Source organism: Notechis scutatus, chromosome 2 (genome assembly GCF_049901735.1).
Source record: "Notechis scutatus isolate UNSWTSFEM ecotype Mainland chromosome 2, rNotScu1.2, whole genome shotgun sequence".
Taxonomy (NCBI): Eukaryota; Metazoa; Chordata; class Lepidosauria; order Squamata; family Elapidae; genus Notechis; species Notechis scutatus.
In genome coordinates, this window is record NC_142010.1 from 175,718,839 (window position 1) to 175,743,038 (window position 24,200).

General features: G+C 37.4%; 1 protein-coding gene across 1 annotated transcript in view; it reads right to left on the reverse strand.

Annotated features, from left to right (window-relative positions):
• LOC113415457 (neuronal acetylcholine receptor subunit alpha-7-like) overlaps positions 1-24,200 on the reverse strand; it is a 92,492-nt gene that overhangs the window by 54,637 nt on the left and 13,655 nt on the right. The window contains exon 2 of the mRNA XM_087957451.1: positions 10,595-10,734. Within this exon, the coding sequence (XP_087813577.1) occupies positions 10,595-10,734 (140 nt within the window). The remainder of the gene's footprint in view (positions 1-10,594; positions 10,735-24,200) is intronic.

The window sequence follows — 24,200 nt, forward strand, 5'->3', positions numbered from 1 at the left end:
AAATTTGCTGGAATCAGAGAAGCCAGGAAAAAAAAATCAAGTTTAAAAATAGTCTAGATCTGGCTGAGAGCTAGAGAAAACATTTTTTTAAAAACCAAAACCAAACCAAACAATGCATCTTCATGAGAGAGACAGGTGGTCACCAACTCAGGATACTGTTAAAATGCTCTATTTTAAGCCCCACCAATTTCTTCATTCATAACCCAAAAAGGAGGTATGCAGCCTGCCCCATGGTTCCCATTTAATGATTTATATTGTTTTAAATATCTATAAAATACAAAGAAAAAATGTTCTATATTAGCATACTCCAAACCCTGAATCCTGATTGGTCAACTAACGGCCGTTATTGGCGCGCTAAGAATCAACCGCGATTGGCCGAGCCGATCGCGGGAGATTCAAAGCCCTGTCATTGGCCGCTGAGCCGTGAGCAGTTCCTATATGAAGGGCTGCCGCGGATCGCAGGTCTTGTACAAAACTGTATACTGAATAAAGAGCTGAATGATCACTTTTGGTCTCGCATCTCTGTGGGAACCGATCTACCCGATCTAACAAAAAATAAAAAAAATCTTTTGATTTTATGTTTGAAATAGAGCATTTCTTTCATGTATGGCTCCATACATGAATTCATCAAATGTGAACTGAAAATATGTGGCTAAGCCAGGATATGTTTCTAGTTGCTTCAGACTGCGATGATTGTCAAGTTATTAATTAAGCTTTTGATGTGGTTGGGAGTGATGGAAAGAGAAAGAGCAAAGAAGTTAGTATTAAGTTATATCATGTTGATTAACTATGCAGATCAAACAGCAACTTAATAAAAGTGGGTTTCTCTTGTAGTCAATGGTACAACACACAGAGTACTAAAAGAACTGGGATGATGAATTAATATTAACAATATTAATATTGTTGTCTAATGCCAATGGAGGATTAGGATTTTGCACATGTCAAGTTGTTAGGAATATTGCTTTTCTTATTTATATATATTTTATGATTGAAAAAAATAATAATCATGTACGGAGCTATATCTTTACTAAAATAGGTTCATTAACGTGTGATTCCCAGGAGAAAAATAATCCTAATACTTCCCTAGAAATGAATCAGACCATGCATATCTGTTCCTAATCATAATGATACCAAAATGATGAAATCTGTAACCTATAACATCTCATAGAAGAATGTAAAGGACTGAATTTGCATGAATACATTTTGGTTTGACCCTCAAACTTCAAATTTGATGCCTATGAATTTTTCTCTAAGACTGAAGTACTTTGCATTGAATTAACACTGTCTAAGGACAAAGATTAAGGTTTGTTTAAAAACACTGTCCCTACGAGAAGCCCCCATTTTTTGAAAGTTAATAAAAAATAAATAAACATCTCTATGGTGGTTTAAATTATAAGTTTTCTAAGATGTATCTTAGAGAGATGTTACTGAGAAAATTGGCTCAATTTTCCTTTCAAATTAGTGAAGGTTTTCATCAATTCATTCTAAATAGCTGCAGAGTTATTTATCATGTTCGTGGGACATGGGGACAATATTGGAAAAGTGTGCTCCTTGGGCAAAGCAAATGTTACCAATTCTAATTTAAGACCCAGTCCTGTGTTCTACTGCAGACTCTTTTCCACATTATCTTCTTAATGAAACTGTACATCTTGAACATCCAGTCTGCCCATAAGATAGTCAGTAGAAGTAAAGCTAACTTAAGGAGCCACGGTGGCACAGTGGTTAGAATGCAGTACTGCAGGCTACTTCTGCTGCCTGCCAGCTGCCTGCAATTTGGCAGTTCAAATCTCACCAGGCTCAAGGTTGACTCATCTTTCTGAGGTGGGTAATATGAGGACCCAAATTGTTGCGGGTGGCAATAGGCTGACTCTGTAAACTGCTTAGAAAGGGCTGTAAAGCACTGTGAAGCTGTATATAAGTCTAAGTGCTATTTCAAACTTTGTGCATGCTCTCATTCTGGCTAAGAGTGGTCACATGAACACATTTGAACATTATTCTATTTTGAAAAAAGAAAAAGCTGTTTGCTCTTTGGCCAAGATAAGCTGTAAGTAAATTGTTGTTGAAAAAAAAACACCCACGAAGGCTAAATACAGCTTCCAAAGCTAAAACTGACCACAGTGATAGTTAATGACTGCAATAAAGTCTGATTGACTGACAGATTGACAGGCTATTAATTTTAAATGTTCAAGACATGACAAGTAGGATGAAGAGGATAAAGATGTAGCAAGTATGAGATCTCTTGCTTTCTATTACAATTTCACTTCTGTAATTCTGATCACTTCCTTGCTTTCCATTATGTCCTGTAGTCTGTTGAGCAGAAAAAACATTTGTCTAGAGTTGTTTCTGTACAGTTGCTTTTCATCTTGACTTATCATTTCCTCCTCATTTAGGCCTCATAGAAAGCTAACTTTTTAGCTTGTTGCATTTCAACAGTTCTATCATTGTCTCATTTTTTTAACCAGCCTCATTTGTAATTATTGTTTTTTTTAATTGCACTTCCATACAATTGCAGCAGTAGCCTATTTCAGAAGAAATTGGCCAAGCTCTACTGAAGATATCAAAGCCATCAGCATCAGCTTCCTCCACACAGCTTTTGCATAGAAGAAATTATCTGTCATTAGTGTGATTAGCTCTCAATTAGTTTTTGTCTCCCATGCTGTTATTTTGTTTTGTTTGAAATTCATGCTCTCCATCTCAAAAAGAGAATAAGAACTGACAAATTAAGGAACAATTTATCTGTGCATTAGTGGAAGCCATACAGAGAACTCATTTAATTAAATTTGCAAGTGATCTTCCCAAAGCAGAATTTATTTTAGATTACAGAAGAGCAGACTCTCAAGTTTCACTCAAGTTTCATTTTATTAAAAACTTTCGATTTGTCAGACTTTCCATATCAACTTGCAAAAAAAGTCATTTAATTTGTCTGTACTTTCTCCTAATACATATATTTTTGCACGCATGAGGTAATGTTCAAAATTCTGCAAACAATTGTCCCATATGGTACAGTGTTTTTATGCATTCTTCATTTGCGAGGACTTTTTGGTGCATACTTTTTCTTATTATATATATTATTGGTCATATTTTTAAAATTTTGAACTTCATCTCAAAATTCTGAAAGACATTATCTTTGGCATACATTGGATTCAGTATTGTCTATAGCAGGGGTGGGCAATTAATTTCTGTCGGGGGCCACATGGAAAATCAGATCTGCATTCGAGGGCCGAACCAATTTTATAAAAGGCCATTATAAAGGGCCCATTTTATAATGGGCCCTTTATAATATATATAAGAAATATATATAAGAAAAAGTAACACCGCGGCTGCTCCTGCTACTACTTTCCACGCTTTCCAAACGCGAGTTCCAGGAGAGAACAAACAGCAGGGGCATCCAAGCCCACCTAAAGCTAGGCCGCTGCTGGTGGAGCCTTGCCCTGCCTTGGTGCCCGTTTCCCGGCTCAGCGGTCCTGCTCGGGCGGCACTTTAAAAGCCTGCTCCCAGCACCCGAGCAACTTCCCAGCAACTTTCGGCTTCCTTTTAACTCGCGGGCACTCGTGCCTGGCCCCGAGCCGCGGCGAGGAGAGCCCGGCGGCGCCACCGGGTCGCCTCCTCAAGCAGCCCGCCCACTCGCCCGCCCGCGGGTGGAACCCTTCCGCTCCTCGGCGGGAAGATGCTCCCGCCTGCAAACTTTGCCTGTGCAAAGTTTAAGCCTGGAAGCCCGAGCCGAGCAACTTCCCAGCAACTTTGAAGCTTCCTTTAACTCGTGGGCACTCGCGCCTGGCCCCGAGCCGCATGGCGGGGGAAGCCCGGGGCGCCGCCAGGTCGCCTCCTCCAAGCAGCCCGCCCGCCCGCCGGGCTTCCTCCGCCACGTGGCTCAGGGCCAGGCGCGGCGCCCGCGAGTTAAAAGGAAGCCGCAAGTTGCTGGGAAGTTGCTCGGGTGCTGGGAGCAGGCTTTTAAAGTGCCGCCGAGCAGGACCGCCGAGCCGGGAAACAGGGCACCAAGGCAGGGCAAGGCTCCACCAGCAGTGGCCTAGCTTTAGGTGGCTCCAAGCAGCCCGCCAAGCAGCCTGCCCACCGGGCGGAACCCTTCCGCTCCTTGGCGGGAAGATGCTCCCGCCTGCAAACTTTGCCTTTTCAAAGGGGCGGGCCGTATTGGACAGACCAACGGGCCGGATGTGGCCCGCGGGCCGTGGTTTGCCCACCCCTGGTCTATAGAATACAAGCTTCCTTTTGAATTTGGACATAAAATGTTTTATTATCTACTGTATATCTATATTTTAAATCGCAGCCATCTAGAAGAGGAATTGACAGACAGTATCACATTATGGTAAATAACATGAAACTTCTAACTGAAATTAAATTCCATCTAGTTTGTGGAAAACATAAATAAGTTCTATAATTCTCTTCTCAGGAACAGAAAATACTTAAATTACATTAGAAATATAAGGTTAGGAGAGACTACCAATACAAAATATATATAAAATGCATTATTCTTTACAAGTTGTGATAGCATCAGTTTTCTCTGAGATCAAGGAATATAGGATATTAAACACACCAACAGAATATGCTTTCCAATTGCTTCGTATGCCCTGTCTTTGATATATATTTCAAATCTATTTTCAAAGGTTTTTATCTGCCTTGCAGAAACTGCTAGGTAAAAAAGTAATAATCCCATTCACAGTAAATAAAAGGTTTGCAGACATTGGCACAGAGAGTAATCCAAATAAATCAAGGTTCAAAACACATTTTTGTACTGAAACCTTGAGCTATCTCTTAGTAATTTTTCAATCATGGAAAAAAAAGAAACATGTGTCTCTCTTTATGGGATGGAATTTAAAGTTTTTTCAATTTCTAGCTGCTGAGGAATTGGCTATAGGGAGATTGTCAGAGATCAAATCTGTATTCTTTATATATGAAACAGTCTGGTCTCACTTGAAATTGATCAGCAGATTGCTTTCCCAAATGTTGGTAATAGGGCTAAGCAATACTTTAGATTCAAAGACAAAAAGGTGCTTTGGAGCTTCTGAGGGTACATATGTCCTTCTATCTGTCACCAAGATAGAGGGTACATATGTCCTTCTATCTGTCACCAAGTCATCAGCTCATCCTGGGAAAAGATAAAGTTGCTGTAAGGAATCCCAGAAAAATGGTATGTGCGTGGCTTCCCAAATTCTAAAGTAACTTTTTTGCTCTTGCTTCAGAATCCATCACACTTTAAGAAGGAGCCATCTAAAAATGTCCCTAAAGAGAGAGAATACATCACAGTGGCCAAGGACACATTTTGCACGTAGACTGCTTCAGCTTTAATTCCCAGCATCTTCAATTAAAATGATCCAATTGGCAGAAGATAGGAAAGATTAGAAACATTGCTAGAAATATGTGCTTGAACTTGTACATTGCCTTGGCTTTTAATACCAAGCAAGAACTTTTCGTTGGAGCCATGGCCTGAGGGGGAATGGACTAACTCTTTCCTCCTTTTACTCCAGTAATATCCCCAAGCCCAACCTCTTTATCTACTTCCTTTAGACATGAATAGCCACCATTGCCTAAAGGAAAGCCTAAATTTTCAGGAACAATATTCTACAAAGATAAGATCACCCATCAGTCCTGGATGATTTTCTAGGCTATAAAATATTCCCTCCAAATATATATTAGTGGCCCAGAGTGACAAGCATTTTGTTTATGTTAACAATAAAAAGGAGTCCCTGAGGATTTTACTCGGTTAGTTGTTTCCGACTATAGGAGTCGATGCTCATCTCCATTTCAAGACCATTGTTCAAAGACATTTCTGTGGTCATGTGGTCAGCATGACATCATGGAGTATAGTTCCCTTCCAACTTGCAAAATGGTACATATTTATATCTACTTGCATTTGCATGTTTTTGTACTGCTAGGTGGGCAGGAGCTAGGACGGGAGTTCACCCTGTCACATGGTGCTTGGGTCTTGAACTTGGATTGCCAATTTTCCACCCGACAACCCCAGTGTCTTAACCCCTGAGACACTGTACTATCCCATTACTAATAACAATAGTAATAACAAAACCAAAAACGTCTGATTGTTGCATGATTTCAGAATTAAGCAATAATCTGTAACATTAGTGAAGATACCTGATAGTACAGTAGACCAAAAAAAGAACAGTTCTCATTTTATAATCCTTTCTCACGGCATATTTTGCTAATTACATTGCTGATTAACTTCATATAGCCATCCCATTTACAGCTAAGCAATCTAAACAATTGGAAAGGAAGAACGCACACCACCTACTATTACAGCTTTGCAGAAACCTATGGGAGCAGCATCTGATGAATAAGGAACACATGCCTCATAATTTATTTCAACATACAAGATGCTTCTGCCTAAAATTGTAAAAAGCTTCGTAATTAATCAACAAATTACTTGTGAAACATCAGGGATAGCTGCCCATTTCAGGGTCTCATTCAGCATTCCAAAGCAATAAAGCCATGTGTTAACATTCTGGGAAACACCTAATATAAGTCCCTTTGGTCCTTAGTTACAATTAAACAGAAGTCTAGTTAAGAGATAAAATTCAGGCAAACAATCATTTGCAATGGAAATCAGGTAATCAGATCAATTACTTTCAAAAAGGGGATCATTAGGAGCTGATGAGCGTCCATCTAGATCTAATATGTATAGTGCTTTAAAAGGATGCACTGCTTTCATATCTGATCTTCACAGAGCCCTTCAAAAGTGGATGTTTCTCTTTCAAAGGAGATGGCTTGGAATGATATATACAGTATAATATACCAACTCATCTCAATACCAACTATACAATCCACATTGTTGGCTTCCGTAATAAATACAGAACAGATAAGGAGAAGTATCTGGCTTTTCCTAGAATATCTGATTTTTCATACTATTGACTAAACTGTAGTAGCCAATGAGGAAGGCACAATGACCCTCTTAAATATGACCAATTTATTTCTTATATTGTTAGACAATTTGCCATCATTCTTTGCAGTGATGAGACAGACTTATAGCTAATTTAAAGCCACCTTTAAAGCCCTTCATGGCTTGGAACCAGGTTATCTGAGGGATCAGCTGTTGCTGGTTACATCCACCTGCTACTAGAGCTGGGAGCCAAGGAATGTTGCAGGTTTCATCCCCTAAGGAGGTACATTGGGTAGGGCCCAGAAGAAGGGCCTTTACTATGGTGGCTCCCTCCGTATGGAACATCATCCCTGCAGAAATTAGACTGGTCCCCACTTTGACACTCTTCTGTAAGGCACAGAAGATTTGGTTCAGCCAACAAGCCTGGGGAACTCAGAGTGGGATGGAGCCCATCAAGTGGCTCATTTAATTGTGTGTTGTCACCAGGAGTATGGGGTTATTGCTTTTTATTGTTTTTTTATTATTTTTTATACTGTTTATACTGTTTTACTGTTTTACTGTTTATAAGTTTGTAAAGATGCACATGTAGGATCCAAGCCCAAATGAAACGACATTCAACAAGCTGTTTTTATACCACAAAACCACATACAGTAGAACCTCTGGTCTGGTCACAACCAAATCAGGTTCCAACCAAAAAAAAAAAAAAATCACACAATTTTTGAATCTGATCACAAACACATACTCGGGTGGCAATCAAACACTATCCCTGACCCAGAAATTCCTGAAGACAAAGAAATCACCAAAGTTATGGAACGAATTATGGCCATGACCAGAGGTTCTACTGTATACACATCACAATTTCTTGATATGACATCACTTGTTCCTGATTCATTGAAGACATGCACAGTTTAGGCTAGTATGTGGGGTATATTTAACTAGCTAAGCTCTCCACCTCTGGGTTTCTTTTTTTTAAAATATGCTAATAATGAATTTTTCATCTCCATACCTTTGCCTGGACATTCATGAGCACAGCTTAAGCTAAATGCCACATTGTGTTTCCTTATTCCTTGCAAAATTCTTCAGCACATTATAAAGCCACCATCTGCCAGGCAGATTAACATTTCCCATAACTGAAGTGTTTGTGGTTAGCCTCTTTAGCTTCTTCTGATAAGTGTCAAATTAAGTGCTAGCTAACTGCTGATTCCAACAATGGCTATATCAAGCAAAAGCATAGACATAGTGATTAAGATGGAGTAGCTCTGGTTGAAGCTAATTCATGGCTCGCTTGCAAAAGCTCCTTAACAAGTTGCTAATAAGTTAATAGGCCAGGCCCTCAGGCTCTAAACTCCACACAGACTTAAATCAACAAAATGAAACTTAACTGTAAAGGCTTCAAAAATCTATTGTAATCATTCTGTCCCCACCTGCAAAAGTAACCACATTGTAAGAAGGGAGCAGTATAATGCATATCAGGAAATGTCCTTTAAGCTCTGAGATCACTAGGATTTTCCTTATTCTTGATCCATTTTAGAGGTGCGTAGACTAAGAGGCCTCTTTATTAGGAGCATGCAAAACATTGATTCAAACTCTATTAAAATGCAGGACACCACATTTCAAGCATGAAACAGCTGTTGTAAATCAAAAAGAAAGGATGATCCAAGCATGAGCTATTTCCAAATACTTGAGGTTTGAATTGAAACATTTTAGATATTGTGACCGTCTATATTCCTTTCACTTTTTTTTGACAAGATGGAGTCAAGAAGCAGAATTGCCACAAACTCACTGATATTCCATGCTTTCAATTGTGATGGGTAAATTGGTAAAATCATCTAACAAAATTATCCAGGTGTAATTTCTTATAGATAGGTTTTTAGTAGAAGCACTAACATATAAGCAAATATAGAAGCTACTTTCCAAACATGTTCATAAATTCCATTACGAGTATAGAACAGGAAAAGACATTTATGGCGCTCCATGTTGAACTGCAATTTCCATCACCCAAGGTTCCCTTGGCATGGGTGAGAGTGATGAGTCCAACAATAACTGAAAGCAAAAGTTGTCCAACAATATCTGGAAGCAAGAAATTCATTGTCCCTGCTTTACAATCTAAGAAAAACATTAAAATATATTAATCTCATTAAACATGACCGGCATCACAGAAAATAATGACATGGAAAGAATCTTGAACACGTTTAGCTCTCAATGGGATTTCCCTTTTCTACTACTAAGGAAAAAAGACATTATTTGCCATTCTTTAAATTTACTCCAATAGTATAAATGATACAAATTTCAAGAACAGGAATACCTGTTCTTGAAAAAGGGCTATCTCAATGTCCTGATACAGATTTAGATGAACCAGTATTGGAATAATATTCTATTGCAATCTTATTATTAAATTACAAGTTAGTTAGTTTAATGTTTGATTGAGATATGATAGGATAATGTAAAATTACATAAATATACAGAAAACAAGCCCTGCTGAAGATAACCAATATAAGCTTCTGGAAATATTGTTTCGCTAATTTAGATGTTTCTGAAAGTGTGATCAAAAATGCAGGCAGAGGAAATCTAAGATAAATTGCAATTTACTGTTTCAAAAGATCATTACCAAAATCCCTCACTAGAAATAAATAAGCAAATGCAACAGCATGGGATAAGAAGATATGCTCTTGTGAACTGAAAATTAGCTAAAGAACAGGAAATGAAAAATAGGAACAGATGAACAATTTTACCCTGGAAAGACATGAAAATGTTGTCTTTCTGTATGATGGGTTTTAATCTGTCTATAAATAATCAAGAATGACTAGTAAGCTGGGCACATTTGCTGGTAATACCAAATCTTTCAAGGTATTAAAATAAGGGATTTTGTAAAGTCTATATCTCTCCAACGTAGGCAAATGGGGTTCAGAATGAAAAATGCTTTTCTACACAATGCTGGCCCCAAAACTATACATCTACCATATTTTAATGGAATGTGAGCTGGCAGCAATTAATTAGGAAAAGGATCTTGGAGTCATCATTGATAGCTCAATGAAAATCCAATTCTTGTATATGGCCACTATAAAAAGATAAGTCCCATGTTACAATCATTAATAATAAAAATGGCAATTAAAACAACCAATATCATGTTGTAGAAATCAATGGTGCCACTTTAGTTGAAATACTGTATTCATTCTTGGCCACCACGATTCAACGACTGCATCGTACACGTGGAAAAGCAGCAAAATGTGCAAGGAAAATTACAAGGAAGCTAGAATAGATTCTGTATGACTACACTGTCTTTTTAGCTTCAGTCTTAAAGCAGATAAAGGCAGAGTTGATAAGGATATAAAAATACATGCCCAGAATGGGAAATGTAGCTAGAGAGTCCTTCACCTTCTCTCACAATATTAGAACTCAATCACTGAAACTAAATAGAGATTCCAGATGGATAAAGAAAGTAATTCTTTAAAGAACAGATAGTTACATGGTGCAACTTGCTATCATCAAATATGGTAACAGGCTAACAGTTTCCAGTTTGGATGTTTTTAAAAGGAGGACCAGACAAATTTATCAAAGATTGGGCTATCAATCACTATTATTTTGATTGCTATTTTGGATCTTTGCTTTCAGGGTTACCATGCCTTGAAAACAGAGTAGACTGGACTGCTCCATCAAATTCTTAGCTTTTTATGTACATCATTGGTTTAAAATGTGAGGTATTTGTCATTGGTTCAGGAACAGAGAACTGGATTATAGTTAACTTACCACGTCAATTATCTGCAGCAATGCAAGTTGAAGTTCTACTACAAGAGGTTGTGAGTCATTCACAACAGGCCGTTCCAATCGATTGTAATTTTTCAGTAGTTCTCTATACAGCCGTCTTTGGTGTTCACCTTGCTGGGAGACTAGAAGAAGAAAGAGAAAAAGACCTGCTTTAGGCAAACATTCTCTCTCTTTTAGATTCCCCTTTCTTATTATATTAGAAATATAATTGCCTGAGTTGCTTTCTTCGGATGAAAGTTTCCAGCTCAAAGGTAGTCCTTGATTTACAATAGTTCATATAGTGACCGGTCAAAGTTACTACCGCATTGAAAAAAGTGATTTATGACCATTTTTCACATTTACGACTGTTACAGCATCCCCATGGTCATGTAATCAAAATTTAGATGCTTGTCAACAGACTCATATTTATAATGGTTGCAGTATCCTGGGGTCATGTGATCAGCTTTTGGGACCCTCTGACCAGCAAAGTCAATGGGGAAGCCAGATTCATTTAACAACCGTGTTACTAACTTAAGAACTGCAATGATTCACTTAACAACTGTGGCAAGAAAAGTGGTAAAATGGGGCAAACTTGCTTAACAAAGGTTTCATTTAGCAACATAAAATTTTGGGCTTATCAGAGGTGGTACTCAGCAGGTTCTGACCAGTTCTGGAGAACTGGTAGTGGAAATTTCGAGTAGTTCGGAGAACCCGGCAAATACCACCTCTGACTGGAGATTTTACAGTATCCTCCCGCTGCCAACGCCCACCAAGCCACTTCCACAGAACCGGTAGTAAAAAAAATTGAATCCCACCACAGGTTCAATTGTGGTTCTAACTCGAGGACTACCTGCATTCTGCTACAAAACGCCTCTGATTCAATACCCAGGACAAGATTTGAAGCCTGGAATGTGGAGAACAACTCATTGAGCCAAATGGAACTATATGCTGACTTGCCATCAAGTCAGATTCTTATGTTGCTAACTTCTTATACACTAACCTGGTGGAAAATTAATAAGCAATTAATGCTTATTCTTTAAAAATGATCTCAAGATTCCTGCCTTAATCCTTGAAAACCCATCTCTATTTGTGATGATTCTAAATTAAAACTAAAAATGTTATGGGTGCTAAGATTTATGTTAAGATTTATGAAACTTTATGTTTTCCTAGAACTCCATGTGCCCAAACCACACAATGCACACTCAGCTATAGGAAAGACATTTTTGCTTCTGAACAAATGAAGGTATTGTTGTATTTTATTGATGTCCAATATAATTTAACAATTGCAAAGATTTAATGAGGCATTTTCTATGAAGCTGCACTTGAATAAAAAAAACTTTTCCCTGGGAATGAAAAATAAAGCTAATGTTCTTCTGGTTACTGTGGCTTGCATCTATTTGGAGTCCCTTGGTATGTTTTGGTATAACTCACAGAAGATGTCATTCATTCACTCTCATGAGAGAAATAACTGTTATTCTACCTATGATTTTTAACATAACAAATAGAGTTTGTATCCATATGTTTATATGCAGGTTTTTTTTTAAATGATGCAAATGTTTATGCAAGCAAATCTCTTGGGTTCCTAACAAATCACCCAAGCAGCTGTGAGTGTTGTGCATGGTTGGTTTATCTAATAAAGCTCTATGTTGTTTCCTTTGTGTTTGCCCCAGGACAAAAATAAATGCAGAGGTAGTCATAAGAAAAGTCAACATAAAAGTAGCGAGGAAGCAACTGTAAAATCAGAAATGTAAAAATATAATGCACACCTACTCACATATACATACATATCAATAGCACCTCCACATCACATGAACAAAATTCAGGACTACTTGGGACCACCCATATTTATGACTAACTTTTGACTGCCCTCCCACCCGTTGCTAGCAGCTGCCCAGCCCTGCCCACAAGTGCCACACCCACCACACCATTACTGTACCAGTCGAGGCCTTTTTTCATGTCTCCTCTTTTCTCACTGTTGCATTCAGGTCTAGTCTTGCCCCCCACTTCACAAAAGAAGTCCGGAGTGTGAAAGAAAGTCCTAGCTGTACCAGTGCAAAAGAAGGACCCTTCCACCCAGGTCCTTATTTGGTACAGTTGGGCCCTTTTTTTACGTGCTAAATTTATTTCGTGAAAGAAGCCCTGGGTAGGGCATGACTGGCGGTCCTGATTGGCATGTGAACAAAGGTCCTGGCTGGTTCATACACAGAGGCCCTACTCGCACACAAATGAAGATCCTGACCAGGCACAAGAAAAGTCCCAGCTGCAGAGGAAGAAGAAGATGAAAGAAGGTGGTATGAAAGAAGACACAGCAAGAATAATATGCCATGTGGTGCAGCAGGCATGACAGCATAGGCCAGGGCTGGGTGGTGGGAGCAGCTGGTGGTAGGGAGCAGGCATGTGGTCAAAAAGATATGGAGAGATAAGCAGGTGGGGGTGAGTTCAAGAGGAGACAGAGGACATAGTCTGTTACATTATTGAGACTCAGGGGTGGAATGGATGGATCAAGCTGGGAATGGTTTAAATTGGGAGCGTTCTTCACCTAATGACTGGTGGGAATTGGTTAATGATAGCAATGGAGACTGACAGGATGTCTGTCGCTAAGCAATTAACTGCATCACTTAGTGACAGAAACTCTGTTCCGAATTACCATTATTAACCAATAGTAATGAATGAATAAATAAATGACCTACAATCTGGGCCACTTGTGCAAAAGAATTATCAAAGCCTGAAAGAAATATTCTGTTATTTTCATTAGTTCAAAAATTTTCTTTTTTAAAAAAAAAAGGTTAAGAAAAAGATTCATGTAAAATAAGAAATTATTGGAAAACAACTTCATATTTCTTCCATGTAAATATGCATAGTATTACAATGTCGTAATGCAACAAACCACATGTGGAAACGGTTCTCTGATACTTTTCCCTGAGGTAGCCTCATACATATATGCTTGATACCCCAATGAACAAGTTATGAACAATGGCAAATTACAAGCCAAAGTAGCCTTTACCGAAATGCAAGGTATGTCATTATTTTGGCAGATTCAGGTAGCTGCAAGACATGCAGCTTACTTGGTATATTTGCAGTTCCAATAATGTAAAACTTATTACCACCATATGTTACTTATTCCTCACAGGTATAAATATGTCCCATCTGCTCTTCTTTGGTATAGTGAGCGTTGTGACATTTGTCTACAGCTGCAAGCATGTAATAAATATCCTTAGATCTAAAGATTCTTTTAACTGTACAGTAAACAAAAAAGGGTGAAGTAGGAATAATACTTTTCTGAAAAGATAAAATTATGGGCATCGTTTCTCCATATCTCTCCATAGGGTTTTGCTTTTTATTTTAATATTCTTCATCTTGAGTCAGAGCTGACTTTCATCTAGATTACACAGAGTAGGGGGTCTCTTTTGAATTGAGCTAAATTCCTGGTGACTTTAAAAGACGGGTCCATGTTGTTTTCTTGGCAGCAGGTGGAAGCACTATGTCATTAACTTTTTCTAGGATGATTTTCAATTTCCCCTGTGAATCCGCCCTATGGTTGTGTTATTCTCCCATCCAAATATGTGGCAAACCCAGCCATGCTTAAATTCTCAGACCAACTGAGGTTAAATCAATCTATTTTCATCCAAACCTGTCACTTGGTTTACTCCAGACTTCAGAACTCAGAATTGATTAGTTGGGGGGGGGGGGTATCAAAATTGAATCAATTAATGAATAATTTTTATAATGAGACATACAAGTAGCCTACTGTATCATATAATATTAAAGTTTTATCATAGGGTACCTGAAATGGGTGAGATGGATATTGTCCTCAATTGCCAATAATTATTCTTGATTGTTTTAGTGGGTTTTTTGCTTACTATGGGACTATTACTTGGAACCCTGGCATTAACATTGTTAATGTTACTCATTCAAGTCACTGTTGTGAGATTTTAAACTGAATGAATGAGTGAGTGATTGAATGAGAGACAGAAAGAGATAGGAAAACTAACCCAGAAGAGATCATTTAAAATAATTTTTAAAAGGACAATAATGAGGAATTTTTAAAAAACAATTAAATGTCTGTCTGTCTGTCTATCATAAAGAATGTTAGATACCAAATCTATATAAATATATAGATTTATGGCCTTCACTTTGTTCGGGTATTTTCCCACGTCATAGTAGTGGTGCTTTTAAAGTTGTAGCAACGTTTCAGCAGAATCTCATCTGCCATCATCAGGCTTCTGTATTGTGTCCGTCTGACGGACACAATACAGAAGCCTGATGATGGCAGATGAGATTCTGCTAATGTTGCTACAACTTAAAAGCACCACTACTAGGGCTTCTTCCGGTTTGTCGAGCCGCGGCGGCAGGGATTCGCGAAGCTGCGCGATCCTGCTGCGCTAGCCATTTTTGGGGCTCCGATCCGGACGGGTGCGGAGCTAGGCTGCCCTGCAGGGGCAGCTGAAGGTAGGGGATCCGGAGAAGGGTTTGGGGGTGTTGCAGACCCCCTCCCGGCCGGCAGAACCCCCTTTTCCCAGGACGGTGCAGCGGCGGTCCGTAATGGCCGCCACAAAGAAGCTGGCAGCCGGGTAAGAATGCGCAGGAGGAAGTGGAGAAAGTTTTTGAAAGGAGAAAGTTTTTCTTGGTTCCTAGGACTCTAAGACATATTTAACAAAATTCCTGAAAAGTATGACTTTCTGAATGATACCTTCTAGAAGAGGAAAAAACCGGCAGTTTGATGGTGCTGAAAGGAAAGCTTACCCTCTTTTCCTACGGAATAAATAAGTGAATATTAAGAAACCTATTTTTAGGTGAAAACTTTAAGCGATGAGTGGGAAGAGAGAGGACTAAAAAAATATTTGTATGCTAAGATTGTTGGAGGAGATGCCTTAAGGATTTGAAGACTAAAATATATTGCAATAAGACTTTAAGAAACAGATTTGGACTTTCTTTGTCTCTGATTGATACTACCCCAGAAGGAGAAAGTGAGAACTCTGCCTTGGTTTGTACTGATTGATAACTTTGGGACTGTTTTATTTTTCTTTGGAATATTCTGGTTGTTGTAAGAAGAAAGAAGGGGAAAAGAAAAGAAAAGATTTATAATGGCTCCTTCTATTGAGGAACTGAGAAAAGATTATGAACAAGCAAAAAAAAATAATGGTAAAGCTGGTTTGAAAGAAGCCTTCCTTTTTTTTAGAAATGGCGCTTATTAACTATCAACAAACATTACAACAGATGAAAACAGCAGAAGAAGAAGAAGGAAAGGAAGCCATTTTTAATAAATCTCAGAAATCGACCAAGAAAGAAGTAAGAGGGAAAGGAAGAGAAACTAAGGACTTAAGATTTAAAAAACACTTAAGAAAGGGAAAAATAAGGTGCAAAATCAATATAATGATAGTAAACAAAAGGGAAAAGGAGCACAACAGAGAAGGGAAGCCAGTAAGGCAGAGGCTAGAAGAAGGGGGGTAGAAAGGTTTGTTGGGAGAAGAAAGGAAGGAAAAGGTGGAGAAAAGCTACAAAGTTTTGAAATTAAATGGGAAAAAGGAATCTTTTTAGGGATAAAGGATAAAGTATAATTTCTTCAAAAGAATTTGCAAGGTACATAAGATGATATTGTAGTATTGTATTAGAAATAGAAAACTTAAATGGTTTAAGAGTTGATAAGAGATTAAAATGGTGAAATGTTTAATAATGATTGGTTTTAGAATTTAATAGTATGAGGGGAGGTTCAGAATATTGAGTTTTAATTAAAGAGTTTAATAAGATTATGGCATTGATGTTATTATAAAATTTCTATTATAGTATTTGTTTTTAATATTCAGATCTATTGTTTAACTATGTATTTAATTATTCTGGATGTACTATTTAGATAGAATGTACCAAGCAAAATCGGATTGGGTATTGGGTACTATTTCAAAGGTTTATTTGATTAATTTAGGGGGGAGATAGAAAGGCATCATACTCTGATTAGTGATTTCAGGAGAAACTTCTTTTTTTAAAAAAAAAGACGAGACAAAGGGACAATAAAGAATGGACAAAAGATACAAATATAATGACTCAAATTAAGATGATTAATTAAGATAGAATTAAGAAGAGTGAAATATGTGGAGAAGTTAATATAGAAGACTTAGAATGGTAAATAAAATAAGTAATGATAGGTAAGAGGAGCATGAATATAATTGAAGTCCATGAAGAGAGAGATACCTGGGTCCAAGTTGCTTTCCAAAAAGATCTTTTTTATGTTTTGTGTGTTGTGTGTATATGTTTTTTTTTGGGGGGGGAGAATTAATAAAACCTTGCAGAAATATAGAATGAGAATAATGGTACTAAGTCAGAAAGAAAAAGATGAAATAATAATAATGAAATGGAATAAGAGTAAAGAGAAGTAAAGAGAAATTGGATAAGAGGTTTTTGTATGTTTATATGGAAATGGTTTAAAATAGAATTATAGTTTATCTGACTTGTTAAATTTATAATGGAAAAAGGTTTAAACATGTAATGGATAATGATGATTTGTGTGTTTTGGAAAAATTAATAAAACTTGTTTAAAAAAAAAAAACACCACTACTATGACGTGGGAAAATACCCGAACAAAGCTGAAGGCCATACATGTAAGTACCCGCGAAAACTTAAGAAAACAAATATATAGATTTATATATATAGAATATATAGAATATATATATATTCAGGTTTACAGTATTATCACCCTGTCATGATAGTATATGTATATATTTTTAAGAATTTCCACAGGTAGCTGCCAAAGCAGGGAAAAAACCCTTAAGGCAGTTCCTGCATTTATTCACTTTCTGCCTGCCCCAATCATTCTGACTCACTACAGGTAGACTCTATCAACCCTAGCAGGCTAAAAAACAGACACCATACAAAATCTAAGTTAGTTTTATTAGAACAGCTGCAGAATCTTGCAAGCCTGTTTTATCTTAATGAGAATGTAGGGGAGTGTGCTTTCTAAGGCATTTCTTCAAATTATTTTCTTGGCCTGGGCTCATTTTCCATTTATCTTGGTAGCAGATCTTCCTTGTGTTCTTCAAGCCCATCTATACACTACAGACTCCTTACAGGCCAGTCAAATCAGTCTGTGCCATTTATATTCTTATTGCCTCAGCATCTCAGCCATGGAACGTTAGAGCTACCACATAAAAGCATTAACATTTTGCTGTCATGTATGGTTCTCTGAAGTTTAGCAGTCCAGCTATGGTAGTCTTACAGGAGAAGTGACAGAGCAGACCAAGAAGGCAGACAATGTGTGTCTACTAGAATGTGAAGACGAATGCAGGGAGAAGCTGTGAAAAGATATAGCATAAGTCTACTGCTGGGCTTGACATTGTCAATGAGGACAAGTGCAGAAGTGGTATACAATAAAGTAACTCAGAAGAAAAAATAGAAAAACATAAATTATATACTAAGGGTAGAAATATTGAGGGAATATATTAATTCTACCAGTCCTGAAGCTGATGTTTATAATTCCCATTAAATAGTTGTGGTTTAATGGAAATGTACATAGAAACCACTTTCTATGCAGAATCAATTATTTCATTATCATTAATTATTTTTTTCACTTAAGGTAATTCAATTTACCTTTCATGAAGACTTTCAATAATGAAGAGCTATCCTACCCAAGGCAAAACCTGAAATACCTTTAAAATTCTTAAGACATGAGATGTGTAACATTTTAGCTGGTATGTTTTGTTTTGTTTCCCCTGAATGCTGACAACTACAATTTAATGTAAAGGCTGAAGAGTTCTTTTTCAATCCCAACTGTTTTTTCCCAGATTACAGAGTACTTTGAAGAAATAAAATAGTTATCTAGGCTACAATCCTACATATACTTACAGGAAATAAGATAGATGTTGTAAGACTGAAGTGAGCTGTAGCTCACAAAAACTGATGTTTCCAAAATCCTGATTAATTGCACAAGAAATTAGGATGTGTTTTTTCCCTGCAGTCTGATTTTTCTCAAAGTCAGTCTTAACAATATAGAAGAAAAGGGAAAACACAGTACCATATACTGTAATTAGATCTGATACTCATCTGTCTTGTAATTTACAAGCCAGCATTTTTGGATATGTGTACATTTTTTCGAGGATGTAATTCCTTAGATGTTTCCTGAAAGCTAACAACTAAGAGTGTGTGTGAGCATGAGTCTGTGAGTGTGTATCTTTGTGTGTAAAGAGAGAGACGGACAATATTATATAACAAGTTTGAAAGTATTTTTAAATTAATTATTTATTTACATTTATTACAGCTGCATTTATTACAGACTCTGGGTGGTTTACAATATTTACTTATTATTAAACAATTTATATAGCCTCTCATCTCATGAACAAATGATCCTGGATGGCTATATAAATTATCTGAATAAATAAATTATATGGGCTAGATCCTCCTAAATCCAGGTAGGATATCCCACAGAAGGTCATGGAGAATAAGAAAGCTAAGATCCTTTGGGACTTCCAGATCCAAGCAGATAGGCAAGTACTAATCAATTAAGCAGACATTGTAGTAATAGACAAGGACTAGAAGACAGCAGTAGTGATGGCTGTAGTGATGTCAAATTAAAACAACATCAGGAAGAAGGAGTATCAGATGCTGGAAAAGTACCAGGGCTGAAGGAAGAACTGGAGAGGATGTGGAAAATAAAGGTCAAAGTGATACAAGTGACAGTAGGACCACTTAGTGATGTGACAACTAAGCTGAGAGAGTGGTTCCAACAGATCCCAGCAACATCTGTCCCCAAAATGCTAGGGACAGCTATACAGAACCGTCAACTCTTAGATCGCTGACAGAAGATCCAATATTGAGGAAGATAGATGATAGGTAGGTAGGTTGTTTCCAATTTTCTAACATTATTTCTAATACAAATATAACAATACAATCTTATGTACTTTTGCAGAATCACTTTTTCAATTAAAGTTTTTACCCATTATCTCTAAATAAGTCCTGTTTCTTTACATCCTGCTCCACACCTTTGAAGCTTCTCATCCCTTCCTTCCTCCCTTGCTTCTTCTCTCTGCCCTTTTTACCCCCTTGTCTCTCCACCTCCATTTCCCTCTTCTGTATTCCCCCTTTCTGTAGCTTTCTAACATTATATCCACTTTTCACCTTATTTTTCCCTTTTTTGGTTGTTTTTTTAGATCTTAAAATCTCCATTTTCTTTTCCTCCTTTCCCCTTTCTTCCCCAAGTAAAGTTACTTGTTCGTTAAAGATGGCTTCTTCTTTGTCCCAATCCTCTTGTTGCGCAGTCCTTTCTTGTAGTTTCTCATAGGTACAGATCGCCATTTCTAAGAATTGAAAAAGAGAGCCAAGAGAGCCCTTCCCTTCTTGTTCCTCTTCTCTGTATTTTTTTAAATTCCATTTTCAGCTCATCCACAAGTGATGCCATTGTAAAAAAAATTTTTCAAACAACCACCCAAGTGTTTTTAGTCATTCAAATATAATTTCCAAAAAACCCAGTCACCAAACAATCCAAATACACACAAGCTGTTTCTTTTGACACTTTCTTCTTTTTTCACTTTCTCTTCCTGGGGTTACTGTTTAGTTACGAAATTCCAGTTAAAATGTATCTTTTAGAAGTCTTGTTAGTATTTAATCAGATTCTTTAAAGTTCTGGGCAGTCTCCTCCTTCCAAATCCTGCTCCCATTCTTTTCCTCTCCCTTCCCACTTACAGCAAAAAAAAAAAAAAAAAAAAAATAGTGTTCAGAAATCCTTATTATCCCCTTGACATTTAATTATCCAGTTTAATTACCTATTGATGCCAAAGTGGGTTTTTCCAATTTCTCATTCATTTCTGTTCGCTGTCAACATTTCCCTTTTCACTTTCATTCGCCGCTTCCAGGTCTTCTTCGGGAGCGATGTATCTTTGCAAAATTTAAATTCCAGGATACCTTAGTTGTTGCTTTTGTCCCGGTCAGCCAAAAACTTTCACTTCTTAACTTACTCCTGCACTTTCTTTTCCGCTTTGAGTGCTTCTTTGAGGCGGCCATTTCTGACCGCCGCTCTTACTGCCTTCGGAAAAGGGAGTTTAGCCGGCTGGGGAGGAGAGATGCGATTCCCCTCGACCCTGCCAGGTCTCCCCTGTCTTCACCACCTCTACGGGGTGGCTTAGCCCCGAAGCCGGCTGGCTCAGGGCACTCCAGCGGCAAGCGCAGGCAGAAACCGCGCACAATCGCGGATTCCTGCTTACGCCGAAGCACTGCAAACCGGAACTCTCAAGATTTTTTAATGTGTTTTAAAAATTTCTTGCTCTCAGTTTCTTGCTGATGTAAATAAGTTGCCCAGGGAGATTAAAGGAAACTACAAGATAGATGAGTGAAACAAAAGCTAAGTTATACAGCTTCAGTCCTTGACATTTCTAAATAGGCAGAAAAATGGCCTGAAATCCAGGATAATAATGATGATCATCATCTTCATATTCACCATCAATGAATTCAATACAAAGGCTGCTTGCTGCCTATGTATCTGACCCATTATCATCCTCAGTCAAGCAGTATGGGGTATAAATGCGTAAGTCAGCCAACTAAATAATTAACTAAATAGCATTTTGAGCAGTGGAGCAAAAGCCTTTAATTAAATTAAGCAAAACTGGACAAATGAAGAGTGATAGTTTATTAAACATCTCTTTTTTTTCATTATTGTAAACCTCTGTTTTTTTCCTTTTCCATGGCCCATGTCCATTTACATAAATAAATATAAATACAATGTACACACAGTACATGTAAGGTAACATGAATATGTTCCCATTAAAACCTTCACAGAAATTATTTTATGGAAATAATTTCCTCTTGCATCTGGAATCCAAGTTGCATTTTATATTGATCATAATAGGTTTCTCCAATCCTATGCGCAGATGTGTTGAAAAAATAGTGGATTCCTCTTTATGGTTTAAGCCAGTGTTTTTTTAACCTTGGCAACTTGAAGATGGGTAGACTTCAGCTCCCAGAATTCCCCAGCCAGCTGAGCTAGCTGAGAAATACTGGTTTAAGCAAAAGGTGGACAATCATCCTTCAGGGTCCTTTATTTTGGATCACTACATATCTAATCAGCGTATCCCAAGCTGTGTAGTGTCTTGGGGAGGTGCAGGCACAGTCTGGGGGAGATATGAGGAATCTTTTAGTTGTGCAAGTACTTGTTATAATAAATGTGCCTTTCATTGCATTGTTGCCATTATTCATTTGTGTTCATTTAATATATGGGTTTTTAGGGGAGGTGTTTACATTAGGATTACAGTACAGGGATGTATGGTGGCAAAACGTTTAGAAATCCTTAGTCTAAATTATTCTTTCCAATTCTATTTTCTGTATTCCCACAATCTCTAGTCAGGCTGAGCAAGCTCATGATATATTTCCCTAAATTATATTCATTCCATGCAAAGTTAAAGTTGTAGCAATGTATACTATTTCTTCACTTACCCTGCTGCTGTGATGCCATTTCCAAATAAACATAATAAGAAATATTAAGCAGGAGGTTCCCCACATTTTCCCACCAATCCAAGCACAGCAAACAGTTCATATATATATTGCTTATCTTTCTTTTGTAGCTTTACTAATTTAGCTTCAAGCCTTAGGCAGAAAGTCATTTATGATACAGAAGACATATTTACTTTCTGTACTATTATTGATGCTACCAACATCCCTTAACCTTAATCTGCAAAGGTAGGTCAATTTATAGATTTGCTACATAAAAAGAAAACTCATCCTTGATTCCTAGATTCCAAGGTTACAGAACAGTTATTTGTTTTCTTACACTCCTGAGCTTGTTGCAAGTACATCCATCGCTGGATGTGATTGTAATATGTGGCCTTTTTATTCAGATGCCCCCTAACAAAGGGAAAGATGCTGTTTTGGTAGTTAATGAGCGTTTATAAAGAAAAGAAGAGGCACAAACCAGTTTCTTGGGTTCATCAGTTGATGTGACAATTTTTTGCTCAAAGAAGTGTATCAAATTGGCAGAGAAACTCAGACCGATGGACCATCTCTTTACAATGTGCTAGACTTGACAAAAATGAATTGTATTAATCATTTATGGATCAGCATATTATAGGAACCCAGGCCAGGCTCCCATGTCAAATTATTACAGAAGCCTGTTCAAAATACAAGTTAGATTTGCTAGGCACAGAACTGAGACCCCGTGAATAGCAGCCAAACTCTGAGCTTTCAGTTTCTCTAGATTAATGTTTCTGAGACATGTGATATTTTCTGAATTTAAATTTGCACTCCAATATTGGACTACTTTGAGCAGCAAAAACTTTAAAACACTTCAATTGATGTTAAAATTTGGAACTAATCTTCTACTTCTACCCCTGTTTAATTGGATATCTATGGCCAGGGATATACTATATTCTTCTAGGTGTATACCACACTCTTCTAGCTAGTGTATCATCCACCTAGAAGAGTATTTCTCCCCATCTAAGGTTTGCTTAAATTCTGCCACCAGGTATTAGTCCCCACTCAACCATGGAATTTAGCAGATTGTTTTATTTCAACCCAATTGCATAGGATTGCTATTTTGAAGATAAAATTAGTGTGCACACTACTCAAAGCTTTCAGTGGAAATATTTTGGATTATTTGTACATAGATTACCCCCTTTGTATTCCAGTCTCTGGTTTTTTTAAAATTTAAATATTTAAATTTACAATTTGGGTGATAAAGCAAATGTGCCTTATTTGGCCTGCCAATCTCAAGTGCCTCAACTGGAACCTCTCATATTTTCCCAGCTCTACGAACACAGATTGTTCAATAATGCTAAACTATAAAGCATTCAATTACAGCAAAGGATGAATGCAGAACTGCAAAGGAATAAAAATTTGACTGTGTACACCTCAGCTAGTTAGCGGACGTATTTCCTTTCAGATAATTATGTAAAGAACTGCAACTTTAACACGGGGTGACACTCATTACAGTATTATATCTGGATCACATCTTGCATTGCAAGATCTGAATAACATTAAGAATTGATCTCTTAATATTCTTGTTACTCTTTTACTAACATGCCTTTTTGCTTTTCTTTTTAGAAAAAGAGTCTACTTTTATTGTTCAGTAAACATTAGGGGAGCTTTTGATGGATAATGTTTACTGAAATGCTTTAAATTAATAAATGCATTTACAATTTATCTCTAAGTGTGTACAGAGAAGCAGCATGAGGTCTTCTGACTGTTCTTGGGCAGACATATTTGCCGCTCAAAAAAACAATCCATTGCATTCCACAATTTCTTTCTGGTTGTTGAATGACTCCTTTACAATGCACAGTAAAAATATTGAATCATGGAAGATATTAAGAGAAGCTGAAAACAAGTTTGGAACATATAAAGAGCACATAAAAGATCAAATGTAGAACCTGGATGTTTGCAAGGGAGGAAATGACCAAATGGATACTACATGGTCACAAACAAGCACCACTCCTTTTTTACAATACTTGTGGCACAATGTCACAAAAGAGTACGTATGGGCAGAGCCAGCATAATGATATTATAATGCACATTTTATCATTTGGATGAAATTTTGTCTTGATTCAGATGCCTCTGATGAATGAATAAAAGTCTTAGTTTTAATGTGGGTGGAATCCATTGTTTTACTCTCTTTGTTTCACCAAATACTGCAAAACATTATCTA